This window comes from Salmo salar, chromosome 29 (genome assembly GCF_965601325.2).
Source record: "Salmo salar chromosome 29, fSalSal1, whole genome shotgun sequence".
Lineage (NCBI taxonomy): Eukaryota > Metazoa > Chordata > Actinopteri > Salmoniformes > Salmonidae > Salmo > Salmo salar.
The window spans coordinates 44,244,453-44,263,960 of NC_138319.1; the positions used below are offsets into that span (position 1 = coordinate 44,244,453).

The 19,508-nt window shown below is 45.0% G+C and overlaps 1 protein-coding gene across 6 annotated transcripts in view; it reads right to left on the bottom strand.

Annotated features, from left to right (window-relative positions):
* Positions 1–2,621: 2,621 nt before the first annotated feature.
* si:ch211-161h7.4 (uncharacterized) overlaps positions 2,622–19,508 on the bottom strand; it is a 57,415-nt gene continuing 40,528 nt past the window's right edge. For all 6 annotated transcript variants that reach the window (XM_082970843.1, XM_082970842.1, XM_082970839.1 and 3 more), the window contains 9 exons: positions 17,020–18,174; positions 14,662–15,353; positions 12,484–13,248; positions 11,569–12,328; positions 10,697–10,767; positions 6,816–6,992; positions 6,582–6,742; positions 3,461–3,551; positions 2,622–3,135 (listed from right to left, as the gene is read on the bottom strand). In XM_082970843.1, the coding sequence (XP_082826969.1) occupies positions 3,053–3,135; positions 3,461–3,551; positions 6,582–6,742; positions 6,816–6,992; positions 10,697–10,767; positions 11,569–12,328; positions 12,484–13,248; positions 14,662–15,353; positions 17,020–18,174 (3,955 nt within the window). In that variant the 3' untranslated portion in view covers positions 2,622–3,052. The remainder of the gene's footprint in view (positions 3,136–3,460; positions 3,552–6,581; positions 6,743–6,815; positions 6,993–10,696; positions 10,768–11,568; positions 12,329–12,483; positions 13,249–14,661; positions 15,354–17,019; positions 18,175–19,508) is intronic.

Genomic DNA, 19,508 nt, shown 5'->3' on the forward strand with positions numbered 1-19,508 from the left:
AACCAGACACTACCACTACTATAACCAGTCACTACCACTACTATAACCAGTCACTACCACTACTATAACCAGTCACTACCATTAGTACTGAAGACACTACCACTACTTTAACCAGTCACTACCATTAGTACTGAAGACACTAACATAACCAGTCACTAACCCTAACCCAAGCATTGCTGTGATACCTTCTCTGGGACATTGTCAATTCAACACGGTTATATACTGCCCCCTAGTGGTCAATTCAATACGGTTATATACTGCCCCCTAGTGGTCAATTCAACAAGGTTATATACTGCCCCATAGTGGTCAATTCAACAGGGTTATATACGGCCCCCTAGTGGTCAATTCAACACGGTTATATACTGCCCCCTAGTGGTCAATTCAACACGGTTATATACTGCCCCCTAGTGGTCAATTCAACACGGTTATATACTGCCCCCTTTAGTTTTACTATTTCCTACATTGTAGAATAATAGGACCGACATCAAAACTATGAAATAACACAAATGGAATCATTAAGCAACCAAAAAAGTGTTAAACAAATCAAAATATATTTTATATTTGAGATTTTTCAAATAGCCACCCTTTGCCTTGATGACAGCGTCGCACACGCTTGGTGTTCTCTCAACCAGCTTCAAGAGGTAGTCACCTGGAATGCATTTCAATTAACAGGTGTGTCTTGTTAAAAGTTAATTTGTGGAATTTAGTTTCTTCTTAATGCGTTTGAGCCAAACAGTTGTGTTGTGACAAGGTAGAGGGGGTATACAGAAGATAGCCCTATTTGGTAAAAGACAAGTCCATATTACGGGAAGAACAGCTCCTATAAGCAGAGAGAAACAGTCCATCATTACTTTAGGACATGAAGGTCAGCCAATATGGAACATTTTAATTTCTTAGAAAATTTCTTCAAGTTAAGTTGCAAAACCATCAAGTGCTTTGATGAAATTGGCTCTCATGAGGACTGCCACAGGAAAGGAAGACCCAGAGGGAACTCTGCTGCAGAGGATAAGTTCATTAGAGTTACCAGCCTCAGAAATTGCAGCTCAAATAAATGCTTCACAGAGTTCAAGTCAGACACATCTCAAAGTGTAAGGGCTATTGGACCAAGGACAGTGATGAAGTGCTGCATCAGATGACCTGGCCTCCACAATCCTCCGACCTCAACCCAATTGAGATGGTCTGAGATGAGTCGGACCGCAGAGTGAAGGAAAAGCAGCCAACAAGTGCTCAGCATATGTGGGAACTCCTTCAAGACTGTTGGAAAAACATTCCAGGTGACGCTGGTTGAGAGAATGCCAAGAGTGTGCAAAGCTGTCAAGGCAAAATGGTGGTTATTTAAAGAAGCTCAAATATAAAATATATTTTGATTTGTTTAACACTTTTTTGGTAACTACATGATTCCATGTGTTATTTCATAGTTTTGATGTCTTCACTATTATTCAACAATGAAGAAAATTGTACAAAAAATAAAGAAAAACACTTCAATGAGTAGGTGTTCTAAAACTTTGGACCGGTAGTGTAAATTGTCCCCTCCTGGTCAATTCAACAAGGTTATATACTGCCCCCTAGTATTCCGTGTCATACCTTACCTGGACATCACCTCAAATCAGAATGGTTATATACGTCCCCCTAGTAAAAATATTTGTATGAATATAAGATTTAACAACTGAGACATAAACTGAACAAGTTCCACAGACATGTGACTAACAGAAATTGAATAATGTGTCCCTGAACAAAGGGGGAGGGGGGGGAGGGTCAAAATCAAAAGTAACAGTCAGTATCTGGTGTGGCCACCAGCTGCATTGAGAACTGCAGTGCATCTCCTCCTCATGGACTGCACCAGATTTCTCAGTTCTTGCTGTGAGATGTTACCCCTCTTCCACCAAAGGCACCTGCAAGTTCCCGGATATTTCTGGGGGGAATGGCCCTAGCCCTCACCCTCCGATCCAACAGGTCCCAGACGTGCTCAATGGGATTGAGAGCCGGGCTCTTCGCTGGCCATGGCAGAACACTGACATTCCTGTCTTGCAGGAAATCACTCACAGAACGAGCAGTATGGCTGGTGGCATTGTCATGCTGGAGGGTCATGTCAGGAGGAGCCTGCAGGAAGGGTACCACATGAGGGAGGAGGATGTCTTCCCTGTAACGCACAGCGTTGAGATTGCCTGCAATGACAACAAGCTCAGTCCGATGATGCTGTGACACACCGCTCCAGACCATGACAGACCCTCCAAATCGATCCCGCTCCAGAGTACTGGCCTCGGTGTAACGCTCATTCCTTCGATGATAAACGCGAATCCGACCATCACCCCTGGTGAGACAAAACCACGACTCGTCAGTGAAGAGCACTTTTTGCCAGTCCTGTCTGGTCCAGCGACGGTGGGTTTGTGCCCGTAGGCGACGTTGTTGCCGGTGATGTCTGGTGAGGACCTGCCTTACAACAGGCGTGTTCATTAATTGTTTATGGTTCATTGATCAAGCATGGGGAAACAGTGTTTAAACCCTTTACAATGAAGATCTGTGAAGTTATTTGGATTTTTACTAATTATCTTTGAAAGACAGGGTCCTGAAAAAGGTATGTTTCTTTTTTTGATGAGTTTAGTAGAATAAACAGCCAGGACTGAATTACTTTTTATTTTTATTATTACATACCATGTGTTTGCAACAGTTGACAGAAGATGAATAGTCCAATACAAATACCCAGAAGCCTTTACAAGTTATTTCATTGGTCACATTAAATGTACACAGTAGGGGACACACTAAAAACCATAGAAACAAAAGTATTGCTATTTACAAATGTTACTGTGACAATAACAAGTACTTACAGCACAGCCCCCTGTACACTTTTAATCTTCTTAACTTTTCCATTTAAATCACCGGCTGGTCATTTCCTGTTAAGTCCTTGGGAATGACATTGAGGAGGGCCTCTCTAGCATGTCGTCTCTGCTGGTCTCAGTCACTCTGAAGTTGAGGTACCTGGTGGTCCTCTGTAAGGATCCTTCACCACTCTGACCTGTCACTATTACTGAGCCCCTGGCTGTGGTCCCAGGCCTCACTCTGAGCTCTCTGCCAGCATCCTGGTGAAGTGTAGAGCAGCAGGTTCCTGGGTCAGATTGTGGAGGCTGTAGGCATGGCCTGTTGGACAACACAGGGAGGGGGTCAGAACACATGGCCTGTTGGACAACACAGGGAGGGGGTCAGAACACATGGCCTGTTGGACAACACAGGGAGGGGGTCAGAACACATGGCCTGTTGGACAACACAGGGAGGGGGTCAGAACACATGGCCTGTTGGACAACACAGGGAGGGGGTCAGAACACATGGCCTGTTGGACAACACAGGGAGGGGGTCAGAACACATGGCCTGTTGGACAACACAGGGAGGGGGTCAGAACACATGGCCTGTTGGACAACACAGGGAGGGGGCCAGAACACATGGCCTGTCCTGGGTTAAAACTCACCACATGGGACCATGAAGGTCTGTCCTGGGTTATAATGGTTCTCTTTGCCATTGATGGTCACAGCTACACAGCTGGTTAGGAGGTTATATACCTGGAATAACAACAACACCACAGCTGGTTAGGAGGTTATACACCTGGAATAACAACAACACCACAGCTGGTTAGGAGGTTATACACCTGGAATAACAACACAGCTGGTTAGGAGGTTATACACCTGGAATAACAACAACACCACAGCTGGTTAGGAGGTTATACACCTGGAATAACAACACAGCTGGTTAGGAGGTTATACACCTGGAACAACACACAGCTGGTTAGGAGGTTATACACCTGGAATAACAACAACACAGCTGGTTAGGAGGTTATACACCTGGAACAACAACACCACCACAGCTGGTTAGGAGGTTATACACCTGGAACAACACCACAGCTGGTTAGGAGGTTATACACCTGGAACAACAACAACACAGCTGGTTAGGAGGTTATACACCTGGAACAACAACAACACAGCTGGTTAGGAGGTTATACACCTGGAATAACAACAACACCACAGCTGGTTAGGAGGTTATACACCTGGAATAACAACAACACAGCTGGTTAGGAGGTTATACACCTGGAATAACAACACAGCTGGTTAGGAGGTTATACACCTGGAATAACAACACAGCTGGTTAGGAGGTTATACACCTGGAACAACACCACAGCTGGTTAGGAGATAATACACCTGGAATAACAACAACACAGCTGGTTAGGAGGTTTAACCTGTTAGGGCTAGGGGGCAGCATTTGCACGTCTGGATAAAAAAAATGTACCCGATTTAATCTGGTTACTAATCCTACCCAGTAACTAGAATATGCATATACTTATTATATATGGATAGAAAACACTCTAAAGTTTCTAAAACTGTTTGAATGGTGTCTGTGAGTATAACAGAACTCATTTGGCAGGCAAAACCCTGAGACATTTTCTGACAGGAAGTGGATACCTGATGTGTTGTATTACCTTTAAACCTATCCCATTGAAAAACACAGGGGCTGAGGAATATTTTGGCACTTCCTATTGCTTCCACTAGATGTCACCAGCCTTTACAAAGTGTTTTGAGTCTTCTGGAGGGAGATCTGACCGAACAAGAGCCATGGAACGATGATGTCCCATTAGACACCTGGCGCGCGAGTTCATGTTGGGTACCCTCGTTCCAATACGTTATAAAAGAGTATGCATTCGTCCACCTTGACTATTATTCATGTTCTGGTTAAAAAAGGCCCTAATGATTCATGCTATACAACGTTTGACATGTTTGAACGAACGTAAATATATTTTTTCCCCTCGTTCATGACGAGAAGTCCGGCTGGCTTAGATCATGTGCTAACAAGACGGAGATTTTTGGACATAAATGATGAGCTTTTTTGAACAAAACTACATTCGTTATGGACCTGTGATACCTGGAAGTGACATCTGATGAAGAGAATCAAAGGTAATGGATTATTTACATAGATCTCCCCAACATGACGTCTAGTCTGTATCGCAACGCGTATTTTTCTGGGCGCAGTGCTCAGATTATTGCAAAGTGTGATTTCCCAGTAAGGTTATTTTTAAATCTGGCAAGTTGATTGCGTTCAAGAGATGTAAATCTATAATTCTTTAAATGACAATATAATATTTTACCAATGTTTTCTAATTTTAATTATTTAATTTGTGTTGCTGACTTGACTGCCGGTTATTGGAGGGAAACGATTTCCTCAACATCAATGCCATAGTAAAACGCTGTTTTTGGATATAAATATGAACTTGATAGAACTAAAAATGCATGCATTGTCTAACATAATTATCTAGGAGTGTCATCTGATGGAGATTGTAAAAGGTTAGTGCATCATTTTAGCTGGTTTTATGGTTTTGGTGACCCTGTCTTTGAATTGACAAAACATTACACACAACTCTTGTAAATGTACTGTCCTAACATACTCTAAATTTATGCTTTCGCCGTAAAACCTTTTTGAAATCGTAAAACGTGGTTAGATTAAGGAGATGTTTATCTTTCAAAGGGTGTAAAATAGTTGTATGTTTGAAAAATGTGAATTTTGACATTTATTTGGATTCAAATTTGCCGCTCTTGAAATGCACCTGCTGTTGATGGAGTGCACCACGGGTGGCACGCTAGCGTCCCACCTAGCCCATAGAGGTTAAAATCAATACACAGAAGTATATATTTTTAAACCGGCATATTTAACTAAAAAGAAATCCAGGTTAGCAGGCAATATTAACCAGGTGAAATTGTGTCATTTTGCGTTCATTGCACGCGGAGTCAGGGTATAGGCAACAGTTTGGGCCGCCTGGCTCGTTGCGAACTAATTTGCCAGAATTTTACGTAATTATGACATAACATTGAAGGTTGTGCAATGTAACAGGAATATTTAGACTTAGGGATGCCACCCGTTAGATAAAATACGGAACACTTCCGTATTTCACTGAAAGAATAAATGTTTTGTTTTTGAGATGATAGTTTCCGGATTCGACCATATTAATGACCTAAGGCTCGTATTTCTGTGTGTTATTATGTTATAATTAAGTCTATGATTTGATAGAGCAGTATGACTGAGCGGTGGTAGGCACCAGCAGGCTCGTAAGCATTCATTCAAAACAGCACTTTTGTGCGTTTTGCCAGCAGCCCTTCGCAATGCATTGCGCTGTTGATGACTTCAAGCCTGTCAACTCCCGAGATTAGGCTGGTGTAACTGATGTGAAACGGCTAGCCTTTGAGATTATTTGGAACACCGACTGCGAGCCAGGCCTAATCGCCAAACATCAGTGCTGTTGTATCTGCCGTCACACTGAACTGTGATATTGTCTTTGTGGAACGCGTAGGGGTGTATTCTGTGCTCAGTCAATGACTTCCGATGTGAAAAACAGAGAACAGACCCCAACCCCCTTCCAAGCTCAAATAGTTCTTTCTTCGGATCTACACGATTCACGTGGATGGCCTATTTACAAATCAAAATGGCGAATATCGCAGAAAAGCGACAAGTTTGCATCCCTGATGGTTTTAGGGATCAGGGGTTAAAGGTTACTCACAGTGCTAGTACTGTTGTCGACCAGCAGAGGGTTAAAGGTCAGGGTTACTCACAGTGGTAGCGCTGTGGTCCACCAGCAGAGGTTTCTTCATGTAGGAGCCCAGCAAGATCTTTCCATTAGAGAAGGTTTCAGCCAGCAGGTCCATCTTGTAACCAAGAGCTCTGTCTCGATACGAGAACCACTGGAAATGATCTGGACTGATCTGGCCTCCCTCTGATAACACAACACAGGACAACATCACACTACTGTTGACCTACTGCCCCATCTCTGTCCTGTGTCTACGTACGTTTCCCAGCGGCAGGCCAGAGCAAAGCCATCCAGTCTGTGAGGTTGGCCTTGTCCTCCAGCTGCAGTGTGATGGCTCTGAGAGGAGGAGCACAAAGCTCAGTCACAGCCTCAGGGTCCGACAGCCCGATGCCACGAGGGACAGACGGATGGGGCAACAATCTGAATGACTGGACACCTGTCATGAAGAGGTCAGGGTTAAAGGTCAGTGGAATAATAAGAAAGTAGTATATCACTAAAGGGATTGTAAAGTTTCTGGGTTGGCTCTGCAGTCATCTTGGAAACAGGTCTGTCCAACACATCTGTGCCTTCAGAAAGTATTCACACCCCTTGACTTTTTCCACATTTTGTTGTTACAGCCTGAATTTAAAATGAATTAAATAGAGATTTTTTTTTGTGTGTCACTGGCCTACACACATAACGTCAAAGTGGAACTAATGTTTTTAGAACATTTTACAAATAAATGAAAAATGAAAAGCTGAAATGTCTTGAGCCAATACGTATTCAAGCCCTTATTAAGCCATAATACAGGAGTAACACCTGGCTAAATGAGCCACATAAGTTGCATGGATTGACTGTGTGACGTATGATTGTTGAAATGACTACCTCATCTCTAAACCCCCCCACATAACCATGAGGCCAACGGTGACGTTAGACCTCACCTCCAGCACCTCTGTCTCCTGCATTTGATTCCACCTATCCACCAGTCCAAGTCAAACATGACAGACATTGAATATCACTTTGGGCATAGTAAAGTTATTGATTACGCTTTGGCTGGTGGATCAATAAACCCAGTCATTACAAAAATACAAGTGCAATCCTTCCTAACTCAGTTGCCAGAGAGGAAGGAAACCGCTCAGGGATTTCACAATGGTGACTTTATAACGGTTACAGACCTGTGATGGGAGAAAACAGGATGAATCAACAACATGGTAGTAACTCCACAATAGTAACCTAAAATGACAGAGTGAAAAGAAGGAAGCCTGTACAGAATAACAAATATTCCAAAAACATGCTTCCTGTTTGCAAAAAGGCACTAAAGCAAAACTGCAAAAAGATCTCGTAAAGCAATTTAGATTTTGTCCTGAATACAAAGTGTTATGTTTGGGGCAAATCCAATACAACACATTACTGAGTACCACTCTCCATATGTTCAAGCATAGTGGTGGCTGCATCATGTTATGGGTATGCTTGTAATCGTTAAGGACTAGGGAGTTTTTCAGGATAAAAAAAAAAAACAACGGCACAAAGCACAGGCAACATCCTATAGGAAATCCTGGTTCAGTCTGCCTTCCACCAGACACATTGGTGAATTCACCTTTCAGCAGAACAATAACCTAAAACACAAGGCCAAATATACACTGGAGTTGCTTACCAAGAAGACAGTGAATGTTCCTGAGTGGCCGAGTTACAGTATTGACTTAAATCTACCTGTAAATCTATTGCAAGACCTGAAAATGGTTGTCTAGCAATGATCAACAACCAATTTGACAGAGCTTGAAGAAATTTGAAAAGAAAAATGGGCAAACATTGCACAAAGCTTTTGGAGAGATACCAGGAAGACTCACAGCTGTAATATCTGATAAAGGTGCTTATACAAATTATTGACTAAGAGGTGTGAATACATTTGTAAATTATATATTTCTGCATTACATTTTCAATAAATTAGCAAACATTTGGAAAAACATATTTTCACTGTCATTATGGAGTACTGCGGGTAGATGGGTGACTTTTTGATTTGGATCCGTTTTGAATTCAGGCAGAAACACAACAAGTCGAGGGGTTTGAATACTTCCTGAATGCACTGTAGTTTAAATGTCTAATATCAAACGTCACTTAAAGTGCATTTAAAATCCCAACACACTTTAAATTAAAACTATAAAATGGAAAAGTCAAAGCAAACAGAAATCCGTAAAATAGAAGCAATACAAGCTCTATAGGACACACTAGGTTAGGACAACCAGCTCTATAGGACACACTAGGTTAGGACAACCAGCTCTATAGGACACACTAGGTTAGGACAACCAGCTCTATAGGACACACTAGGACAGGACAACAACCAGCATTATAGGACACACTAGGATAGGACAACCAGCAGCTCTATAGGACACACTGGGATAGGACAACCAGCTCTATAGGACACACTAGGACAGGACAACAACCAGCTCTATAGGACACACTAGGATAGGACAACCAGCAGCTCTATAGGACACACTGGGATAGGACAACCAGCTCTATAGGACACACTAGGACAGGACAACAACAAGCTCTATAGGACACACTAGGTTAGGACAACCAGCTCTATAGGACACACTAGGTTAGGACAACCAGCTCTATAGGACACACTAGGACAGGACAACAACCAGCTCTATAGGACACACTAGGTTAGGACAACCAGCTCTATAGGACACACTAGGACAGGACAACAACCAGCTCTATAGGACACACTAGGATAGGACAACCAGCAGCTCTATAGGACACACTGGGATAGGACAACCAGCTCTATAGGACACACTAGGATAGGACAACCAGCTCTATAGGACACACTAGGATAGGACAACCAGCTCTATAGGACACACTAGGATAGGACAACCAGCTCTATAGGACACACTAGGATAGGACAACCAGCTCTATAGGACACACTAGGATAGGACAACAACCAGCTCTATAGGACACACTAGGATAGGACAACCAGCTCTATAGGACACACTAGGACAGGACAACAACCAGCTCTATAGGACACACTAGGACAGGACAACAACCAGCTCTATAGGACACACTAGGACAGGACAACCACCAGCTCTATAGGACACACTAGGACAGGACGACCAGCTCTATAGGACACACTAGGACAGGACACCCAGCTCTATAGGACACCCTAGGATAGGACAACCAGCTCTATAGGACACACTAGGACAGGACAACAACCAGCATTATAGGACACACTAGGATAGGACAACAACCAGCTCTATAGGACACACTAGGACAGGACAACAACCAGCTCTATAGGACACACTAGGACAGGACAACAACCAGCTCTATAGGACACACTAGGACAGGACAACCACCAGCTCTATAGGACACACTAGGACAGGACAACAACCAGCTCTATAGGACACACTAGGACAGGACAACAACCAGCTCTATAGGACACACTAGGATAGGACAACCAGCTCTATAGGACACACTAGGATAGGACAACAACCAGCTCTATAGGACACACTAGGATATGACAACCAGCTCTATAGGACACACTAGGACAGGACAACCAGCTCTATAGGACACACTAGGATAGGACAACAACCAGCTCTATAGGACACACTAGGATATGACAACCAGCTCTATAGGACACACTAGGATAGGACAACAACCAGCTCTATAGGACACACTAGGATAGGACAACCAGCTCTATAGGACACACTAGGACAGGACAACCAGCTCTATAGGACACACTAGGATAGGACAACAACCAGCTCTATAGGACACACTAGGATAGGACAACCAGCTCTATAGGACACACTAGGACAGGACAACAACCAGCTCTATAGGACACACTAGGATAGGACAACCAGCTCTATAGGACACACTAGGATAGGACAACAACCAGCTCTATAGGACACACTAGGACAGGACAACAACCAGCTCTATAGGACACACTAGGATAGGACAACCAGCTCTATAGGACACACTAGGACAGGACAACCAGCTCTATAGGACACACTAGGATAGGACAACAACCAGCTCTATAGGACACACTAGGATAGGACAACCAGCTCTATAGGACACACTAGGACAGGACAACCAGCTCTATAGGACACACTAGGATAGGACAACAACCAGCTCTATAGGACACACTAGGATAGCACAAGGCTCCGTACTTACAGATGTCGTCATTCTCTTCATAATCGTCCAGTTCAATCATGGAAGACGGTCCGCTTTTGAAACCTTTTAACCTGTTGACAAAAAGGAAATGATGTCCTGACAGTGTCATGTTGGACAACAGTCACTCAAAACGTTGTTTAGAAGAGAAGCAACAGTCAGAAATACACTATATATATATATACAGCAGTATGTGGAAACACCTTCAAATTAGTAGAATTGGCTATTTCAGCCACACCCGCTGCGGACAAGTGTATAAAATTGGACTCTGCCATTGGACTCTGGAGCAGCGGAAACGCGTTCTCTGGAGTGATGAATCACGCGTCACCATCTGGCAGTCCGACGGCCGAATCTGGGTTTGGCGGATGCCAGGAGAACGCTACCTGTCCCAATGCACAGTGCCAACTGTAAAGTTTGGTGGTGGAGGAGGAATAATGGTCTGGGGCTGGTTTTCATAGTTCAGGCCCCTTAGTTCCAGTGAATCTTAACGCTACAGCATACAATGACATTCTAGATGATTCTGTGCTTCCAACTTTGTGGCAACAGTTTGGAGAAGGCCCTTTCCTGTTTCAGCATGACAACGCCCCCGTGCACAAAGCGATGTCCTGGGGCGGCAGGTAGCCAAGTGGTTAGAGCGTTGGACTTGCATCCGAAAGGTTGCAAGATCGAATCCCCGAGCTGACAAGGTACAAAATCTGTCGTTCTGCCCCCTGAACAAGGCGGTTAACCCACTGTTCCTAGGCCGTCATTGAAAATAAGAATTTGTTCTTAACTGACTTGCCTAGTTAAATAAAGGTCAAATACAATTAAAACATTTTTTAAAACAGTGTTTAGAAACAACAGTCAGAAGTAACAGTATTTGGGAGTGTACTTACGTGTTGTCTGAGAGTCGGTTGTTGCTTTGGGAGAAGTCTCGGCGTATGGTCTTTATCCCCAGCTGTCCAGCAGGCTCTATGCAGACAGTACTGGCACTCAGACCCACAGGGCTGGAGCTCCTGTCACTGGTTGTGTCCTGGGAGGGGTCATTAGCTGGACCAGAGCTGAGGCCGGCGCTCGGTCTCTGGGCTGACTGCTCCTCAGGCGCTCTAGGGAATAGCGATTTCCTCCCGGAAGTCTGCCACGTGCTGCTTCTGACCGTGGCCACCGGGAGCGCTCCTCTGCCCGAGGACAAGATGGCACCAAAGGTGGCCAGAGAGCGCTTGACCGTCTTGGGAGTGGAGAGGTCCTTCCTCTTCAGCGGAGTCCGAACTCCTCCAGGTCGAGTTGAGGAGGCTGTGTTGCCATTCTGAGGGGGTCCAAGGAACTTACTTCTCTCCACCTTGCGAGTTTTTGGGTTAGGCTGTAGTTGAGGGGGTGAAGACTTTTTGATGTAAGGTTGGGGTTGTTGAGGGAATGAAGAGGTGCTGTCAGCGTTCTCTGGGGGGTTGTTGGTAACCCACCAGTTCCCTGGAGCTTTCCTCCTCCTGCTGCGTTTCTCTGGAGCCTCCCTGGCCTGACGCCACTGCCTGCTGGGGATAACGGTAGTGGGGTAGGCATCACTCCTGCTGGGGGTAACGGTAGCAGAGTGGGGGGTAATGTCACTCTGGGGTTTACACTTGGGAGTGCGGGTATAGATCCAGTCAAACACCTTCTCACCTGAGAAGAGACAAGCAGAACACAAAATCAACTACATATTTAAATAACAGCTATTTGAGATGACAGAGTATATCTTTTGTATTTTACTAAGTTTGATTTATGAGTGAGCTATATCCACTTGAAGGAAAATGGATGGCGTTAGTATGAAGCCTTACTTGGAGTGAGTGTATGCTGTCTGAGAGGGCTGGGCATGGGACTGAGGCCCCCCAGCTCCTCCTGCTGCTCCTCCTGCTGCTGCTGCTCCTCCTGCTGCTGCTCCTCCTCCTGCTGCTGCTCCTCCTGCTGCTGCTGCTGCTCCTCCTGCTGCTGCTCCTCCTCCTGCTCCTCCTCCTCCTCCTGCTGCTCCTCCTCCTGCTGCTGCTCCTCCTGCTGCTGCTGCTCCTCCTGCTGCTGCTGCTCCTCCTGCTGCTCCTCCTGCTGCTGCTCCTGCTCCTCCGCTGTAGAGGCCTCAGCCTCCTCCTCTTCTCTCTGACCTTCAGGCCTTGCTGGCTCCTCTCTACTGGTCATCTTCTGCTTCTTAGTTCTGCCCCTCTTGGGCTTCTCTGCTTTATGCTCTGCAGTCTGATTGGACCAGGGTTTATTCTCTGCGGTCTGATTGGACGAGGGTTTCTTCTTTGCATTCTGATTAAACAAGGTTCTTGATGTCCCCTCCTCTTGCCCTGACTCCACAGAGGAATATCTTGCTGGTTTTGTTTTTGTTTTCTTGTTATTGTGTTTGGACTTGTTGGCTGTGTGTGTGTTATCTGTGACCTGGGTGTTGCCAGGTCGGGTGAGCCACCAGGGACCAGGCCTGATCCTTTTCCTCTTCCCTGCTAACTGGGAGGAGTCAGCCTCACCTGTAGGGGAGGGGCCGACCTCCTTGGCCTGACGATTGGCTGGAACCTTGACTCGTCTCTGTCCTGTCGGTGCCAACTGTATTACTGTGGAGGAAAGACAACATCTAGCCTAGATTTTTAAGTGCACTACATTTTCCCATTGATTGTTTTGTGAATGTTTTTATTTAGTTGTTTTTATTGTTGAGAGCAAAACATACAGTCGAACTCAGAAGTTTACATACACCTTAGCCAAATACATTTATACTCAGTTTTTCACAATTCCTGACATTTAATCCTAGTAAAAATTCCCTGTCTTAGGTCAGTTAGGATCACCACTTTATTTTAAGAATGTGAAATGTCAGAATAATAGTAAAGAGAATAATTTATTTCAGCTTTTATTTCTTTCATCACATTCCCAGTGGATCAGAAGTTTACATACACTCAATTAGTATTTGGTAGCATTGCCTTTAAATTGTTTAACTTGGGTCAAACGTTTCAGGTAGCCTTCCACAAGCTTCCCACAATAATTTGGGTGAATTTTGGCCCATTCCTCCTGACAGAGCTGGTGTAACTGAGTCAGGTTTGTAGGCCTCCTTGCTCGCACACGCTTTTTCAGTTCTGCCTACAAATGTTCTATAGGATTGAGGTCAGGGCTTTGTGATGGCCACTCCAATACCTTGACTTTGTTGTCCTTAAGCCATTTTGACACAACTTTGGAAGTATGCTTGGGGGTCATTGTCCATGTGGAAGACCCATTTGTGACCAAGCTTTAACATCCTGACTGATGTCTTGAGATGTTGCTTCAATATATGCACATCATTTTCCTCCCTCATGATGCCATCTTATTTTGTGAAGTGCACCAGTCCCTCCTGCAGCAAAGCACCCCCACAACATGATGCTGCCACCACCGTGCTTCATGGTTGGGATGGTGTTCTTCGGCTTGCAAGCATCCCCCTTTTTCCTCAAAACATAACGATGGTCATTATGGCCAAACAGTTCTATTTTTGTTTCATTAGACCAGAGGACATTTCTTCAAAAAGTACGATCTTTGTCCCCATGTACAGTTGCAAACCGTAGTCTGGCCTTGAAATACATCGCCAAATACACCTCCAATTGACTCAAATGATGTCAATTAGCCTATCAGAAGCTTCTAAAGCCATGACATAACTTTCTGGAATTTTCCAAGCTGTTTAAAGGCACAGTCAACTTAGTGTATGTAAACTTCTGACCCACTGGAATTGTGATACAGTGAATTATAAGTGAAATAATATGTCTTAACAATTATTGGAAAATTACTTGTATCATGCACAGCCGACTAACCGATTCGCCAAAACTATAGTTTGTTAACAAGACATTTGTGGAGTGGTTGAAGAACTAGTTTTAATGACTCCAACCTAAGTGTATGTAAACTTCCCACTTCAACTGTATTCCTATACCTACAAATGGCATGATACGACTTGAACTTGTGATGAACATTGTAGTCAAAAGAAACCATTGTGATGTGTGATGTCATCTTACCTGGTGAAACATCCTGGTCTGCAGCAGCTTCCCTCTCCTCCTCCATGCTGACGGGCTCCTCCCCAGCTCCAGCGGACAGTCTCCTGGTCTTCCCAGACTGCCGGCCTCGTCCTCGGCTCGTCTTGGGGTTCACCTCGTCACCTTGGATACCAGCTTGGAATTTAGATATTCTGGGAACTTTCTTTTCTGTTTTGGTGCGGGCTTTTGATTGGCTGGGTTTAGGCTTAGCCCCTCCTCCTGGTTCTAGGTAACCTGCTGTCGTTGGTTCAGATAACGGGTTGTTGACGTTCTTCTTCTGGTCTTGTTCTATGTGGTCTGCCTCGACAGGCCCATCACCCTGGGGACTAGAGTCCCTCTCCTTCCTGGCTGTAGACTTGGTGAGGACAGGTATGAGGGAGGAGCCTCCAGTAGTATTCTTCTCTTTAGTTTTCACTTCAGCTGTCCCTCCTGATCTCAGCTTGGCTGTATCCTTCTCTGATTGGCTGGCCTTGGTGAGTGTGTCAGCTAAGGCGTCATTACTGCTGTGTGATTGGTCCTTCTGCTGCGGTCGAGGTGTGGCTGTGGTCCTATTGGGGTCAGTCTTCCTGCGAAGGGAGAACCAGGAAGGACCATCGTCCTCCAGGATCAGGAAGTCATCCTCCAGATCGGTGAGAGGAGCTTCTCTCACTGGGGACGCCAGGGCTTTCCTAGGGCTAAACAGAAACACAGCATTAACCCTTTCCTAGGGCTGAACTTGTGAGAAGGTGGGAATGGTCCGTGGATACTTAAGGGACGGGTATTGACGAGTGCGTTTCATTTGGCGACCTCAGAGAGGAAAGGAAACACACATGACTATATCTCTGAATAATTACATTTCTCATATTAATGGGTTTTGCATCTAATTCTTGTAATAAAATTAATGAGTAAAGATTAAACTATTTGTGAAATGATGTAATATGATGTTAAACCTTTAACTTGAAAGAATTGTATTCCCTTTAAAGTTTAACTAAGTCATTGGCCCGTCCCCGTGAGCACAGACATGATCTGGTGACATGGAACAGCCCTTTCCTACTGTTACGAATAAAAACCCCTCCTGAGGAAATCCTCTTCAGACCACACGTACCTCGATGGACACTGAGGAGGCACAGGTTGAGTTCAGACCACAAAAACCCCAGTATAAACTAAGGTTGAAATGGTTGTTGAATTCCTAACCATACCATGTGGAGCATTGGCTAGACGGCGGGAAATGGTTAAACTCTGAGACTATCGATCCCGACAGAGTAAGAGCAAATCTTAGATACTAATTACTAGTCTGCAGCTAGAAATGATGTCAACCTGGGATGCGAAGACCGACAACCGCCGAAACATCTATTCTATGAGAACATTTCTGAACGGTACTCTGAAGTATCCATTCTAACCACGAAAGACTTCAGGGAAGAGAGAGCGAGACGCACGGATGAACTTTCTAAAAGAAGGATTGACAATGCCAACAGAGATCACGACGACACACTGGGCGTAAATATATATATATTGACTGCAATTATTCCCGAATGAGTGAGCGTTCATGTGCAAAGGATTAGCATTTCCATTAATATAATTATCAACTGTGTAGTGAATCCTTTTGTCTTTCGCGCCCTTTTCAGTCCACACCCACTTCCCTTTGTCGACCAAGCCGTCATATCGGCTTAGCCCACTAGGGAACCTCCCCTATCATATCCTTGTAACCATATCTACTGTTTGTTTGCTTATGCATTTCTGTGATTATTTAGTTAGTAAATAAATGATTATGACGATTGATGTATGGATGATTCATAGTACAGGCTGGGTTCGTGCAGATAACCAACAATTTACGACGTTTGGAATGAGACTAACGTGAGGTAAAGAATAATTCATTAATCAGAAGACTAATTGATCAGATATTAAAATATCTGAAGAGTTATATTAGGAAAATTATAACTTTGTAATCTGAAGATTTTCCTTGGTGCCCCGACTTCCTAGTTAATTACATTTACACGATTAGTTTAATCACGTAATAATAATTACAGAGAATTGATTTGTTAAAATAACAGTCTTCAATTTTAATGATGCCAAAGACACGTCATATTAATAACATGTTCAACTACTTAAGACATTGGCTCAAATCTAGGTTGTGCCTTTATTTTTCAGAGACAATTAACAACGAAGGAAGAATATTTCACTTCTCTCATCGACTTCTCAAATCCCAAACTCCAGCCTGGTATGCTTCGCAAGCGTTCCCGGAAGTCTCGTGATGTTGGGCTTTTGGGTTTAGAAACAGGGAGGGACACTTCTGTGGATATTGTACACATGGCAGTTCTAACCATTCATTCAGTTAAATGAAGACAATAGATGTGGACTCACCAGGTAGGCTTGGATTGACCAGCCTCTCTCAGCTTCTGGAGGAAGGAGGATGTGGATTTCCTTTCCTGTGTTGCCTCCTCTTCTGGTGGCTGGGCCAGGCTCTTCTTCTCTGGTGGCTGGGCCAGGCTCTTCTTCTCTGGTGGCTGGGCCAGGCTCTTCTTCTCTGGTGGCTGGGCCAGGCTCTTCTTCTCTGGTGGCTGGGCCAGGCTCTTCTTCTCTGGTGGCTGGGCCAGGCTCTTCTTCTCTGAAGGCTGGGCCAGGCTCTTCTTCTCTGAAGGTTGGGCCAGGCTCTTCTTCTCTGAAGGCTGGGCCAGGCTCTTCTTCTCTGAAGGCTGGGCCAGACTCCTCTTCTCTGAAGGCTGGGCCAGACTCCTCTTCTCTGAAGGCTGGGCCAGACTCCTCTTCTCTGAAGGCTGGGCCAGACTCCTCTTCTCTGAAGGCTGGGCCAGACTCCTCTTCTCTGAAGGCTGGGCCAGACTCCTCTTCTCTGAAGGCTGGGCCAGACTCCTCTTCTCTGAAGGCTGGGCCAGACTCCTCTTCTCTGAAGGCTGGGCCAGACTCCTCTTCTCTGAAGGCTGGGCCAGACTCCTCTTCTCTGAAGGTTGGGCCACACTCCTCTTCTCTGAAGGTTGGGCCACACTCCTCTTCTCTGAAGGTTGGGCCACACTCTTCTTCTCTGAAGGTTGGGCCACACTCTTCTTCTCTGAAGGTTGGGCCACACTCTTCTTCTCTGAAGGTTGGGCCACACTCTTCTTCTCTGAAGGTTGGGCCACACTCTTCTTCTCTGAAGGTTGGGCCACACTCTTCTTCTCTGAAGGTTGGGCCACACTCTTCTTCTCTGAAGGTTGGGCCACACTCTTCTTCTCTGAAGGTTGGGCCACACTCTTCTTCTCTGAAGGTTGGGCCACACTCTTCTTCTCTGAAGGTTGGGCCACACTCTTCTTCTCTGAAGGTTGGGCCACACTCTTCTTCTCTGAAGGTTGGGCCACACTCTTCTTCTCTGAAGGTTGGGCCAGACTCTTCTTCTCTGAAGGTTGGGCCAGACTCTTCTTCTCTGGTGCTGGTTGTTCTTTGGGTTCTACGGCTGGATACGGGCTTCTTTGGGGAGACTCTTCTGGCTCTGTCTCTATGCTGCACAGGGACAGAGTCAACTTCCTGGAGAATGAACACAATAGGGATGTGACAAATTGAAAATGATCTTAACATTTAAACTGCCATTTTGTCCAGTTTCTGTTAAAAAAAAATAAGAACAAGTGATACAATTCCACATGAATTCACAATGCAGAACATGGTCCTACTGCGTATGACCACTAGGGTACAATGGAGTTCAATCTACCACAGTCGTAGATACAGTAGGCTACCGGTAGTCTACTGTCATTTCATATTATGAGACAAAAACACACTACCTAACAATGATTCATGAGAAAAATAGTTTGAGAGCTTGCACTTTGAACATGCAGAGTAATTATTGTACAATTTCTCCACCAAGGCATCTTGTAGTCTGGTTCTAGATATGCCATGAGGGTATTGAAGACAACATCCTCTACCATTAACAACGGCTGCCATTTCTGGAGTCAGTGGTTCTCACTGCCATATCACACTTCCTTAGCAGTCTAGTGTCTGTTGTTGGGGGCCTGTGCTGCTACCAGCAACGGTTTGTGTCTGTTGTTGGGGGCCTGTGCTGCTACCAGCAACGGTTTGTGTCTGACGGTGCGTCCCGTTCAGATGGTTCAGCATTGCATCTGTACTACCATTACTGTCCCTCAATTCCACCTCGCAAAGTCTGCATTTCACTTCTCAAAGTATTGCCATTTGCCAGACAGGACTTTGCTGTTGTCGCTTGCCTTTCTCTGCCATTTTTCCAACTTAACAAAGATGAAGTGCGGAGGAGCGCTTTATATATCTGTGGCATATAATTGTAAAGATGTTTATATCTCCTAACATTACAACATTGGGTATGTTCCTCTTTTTATTTTCCCTTTATGATGATGATCAGGACCTGTTAGTGGTAGTTGTGTAAACATTTACCATCCCAATAACATTTACCATCCCAATTTCATTTAAATGTTTACACACCTAGAACAGAATAAGACAGATTCTAGAACACCTTCCTTGAACTACACAGATAAAACACAAAGGTCTGCTCTAAACCATCAACTAACCCAGCCAAACCCTAACCCAGCCAGCCAAACCCTAACCCAGCCAGCCAAACCCTAACCCAGCCAGCCAAACCCTAACCCAGCCAGCCAAACCCAGCCAGCCAAACCCAAAACCAGCCAGCCAAACCTTAACCCAGCCAGCCAAACCCTAACCCAGCCAGCCAAGCCCTAACCCAGCCAGCCAAGCCCTAACCCAGCCAGCCAAGCCCTAACCCAGCCAGCCAGCCAAACCCTAACCCAGCCAGCCAAGCCCTAACCCAGCCAGCCAAGCCCTAACCCAGCCAAGCCCTAACCCAGCCAGCCAAGCCCTAACCCAGCCAAGCCCTAACC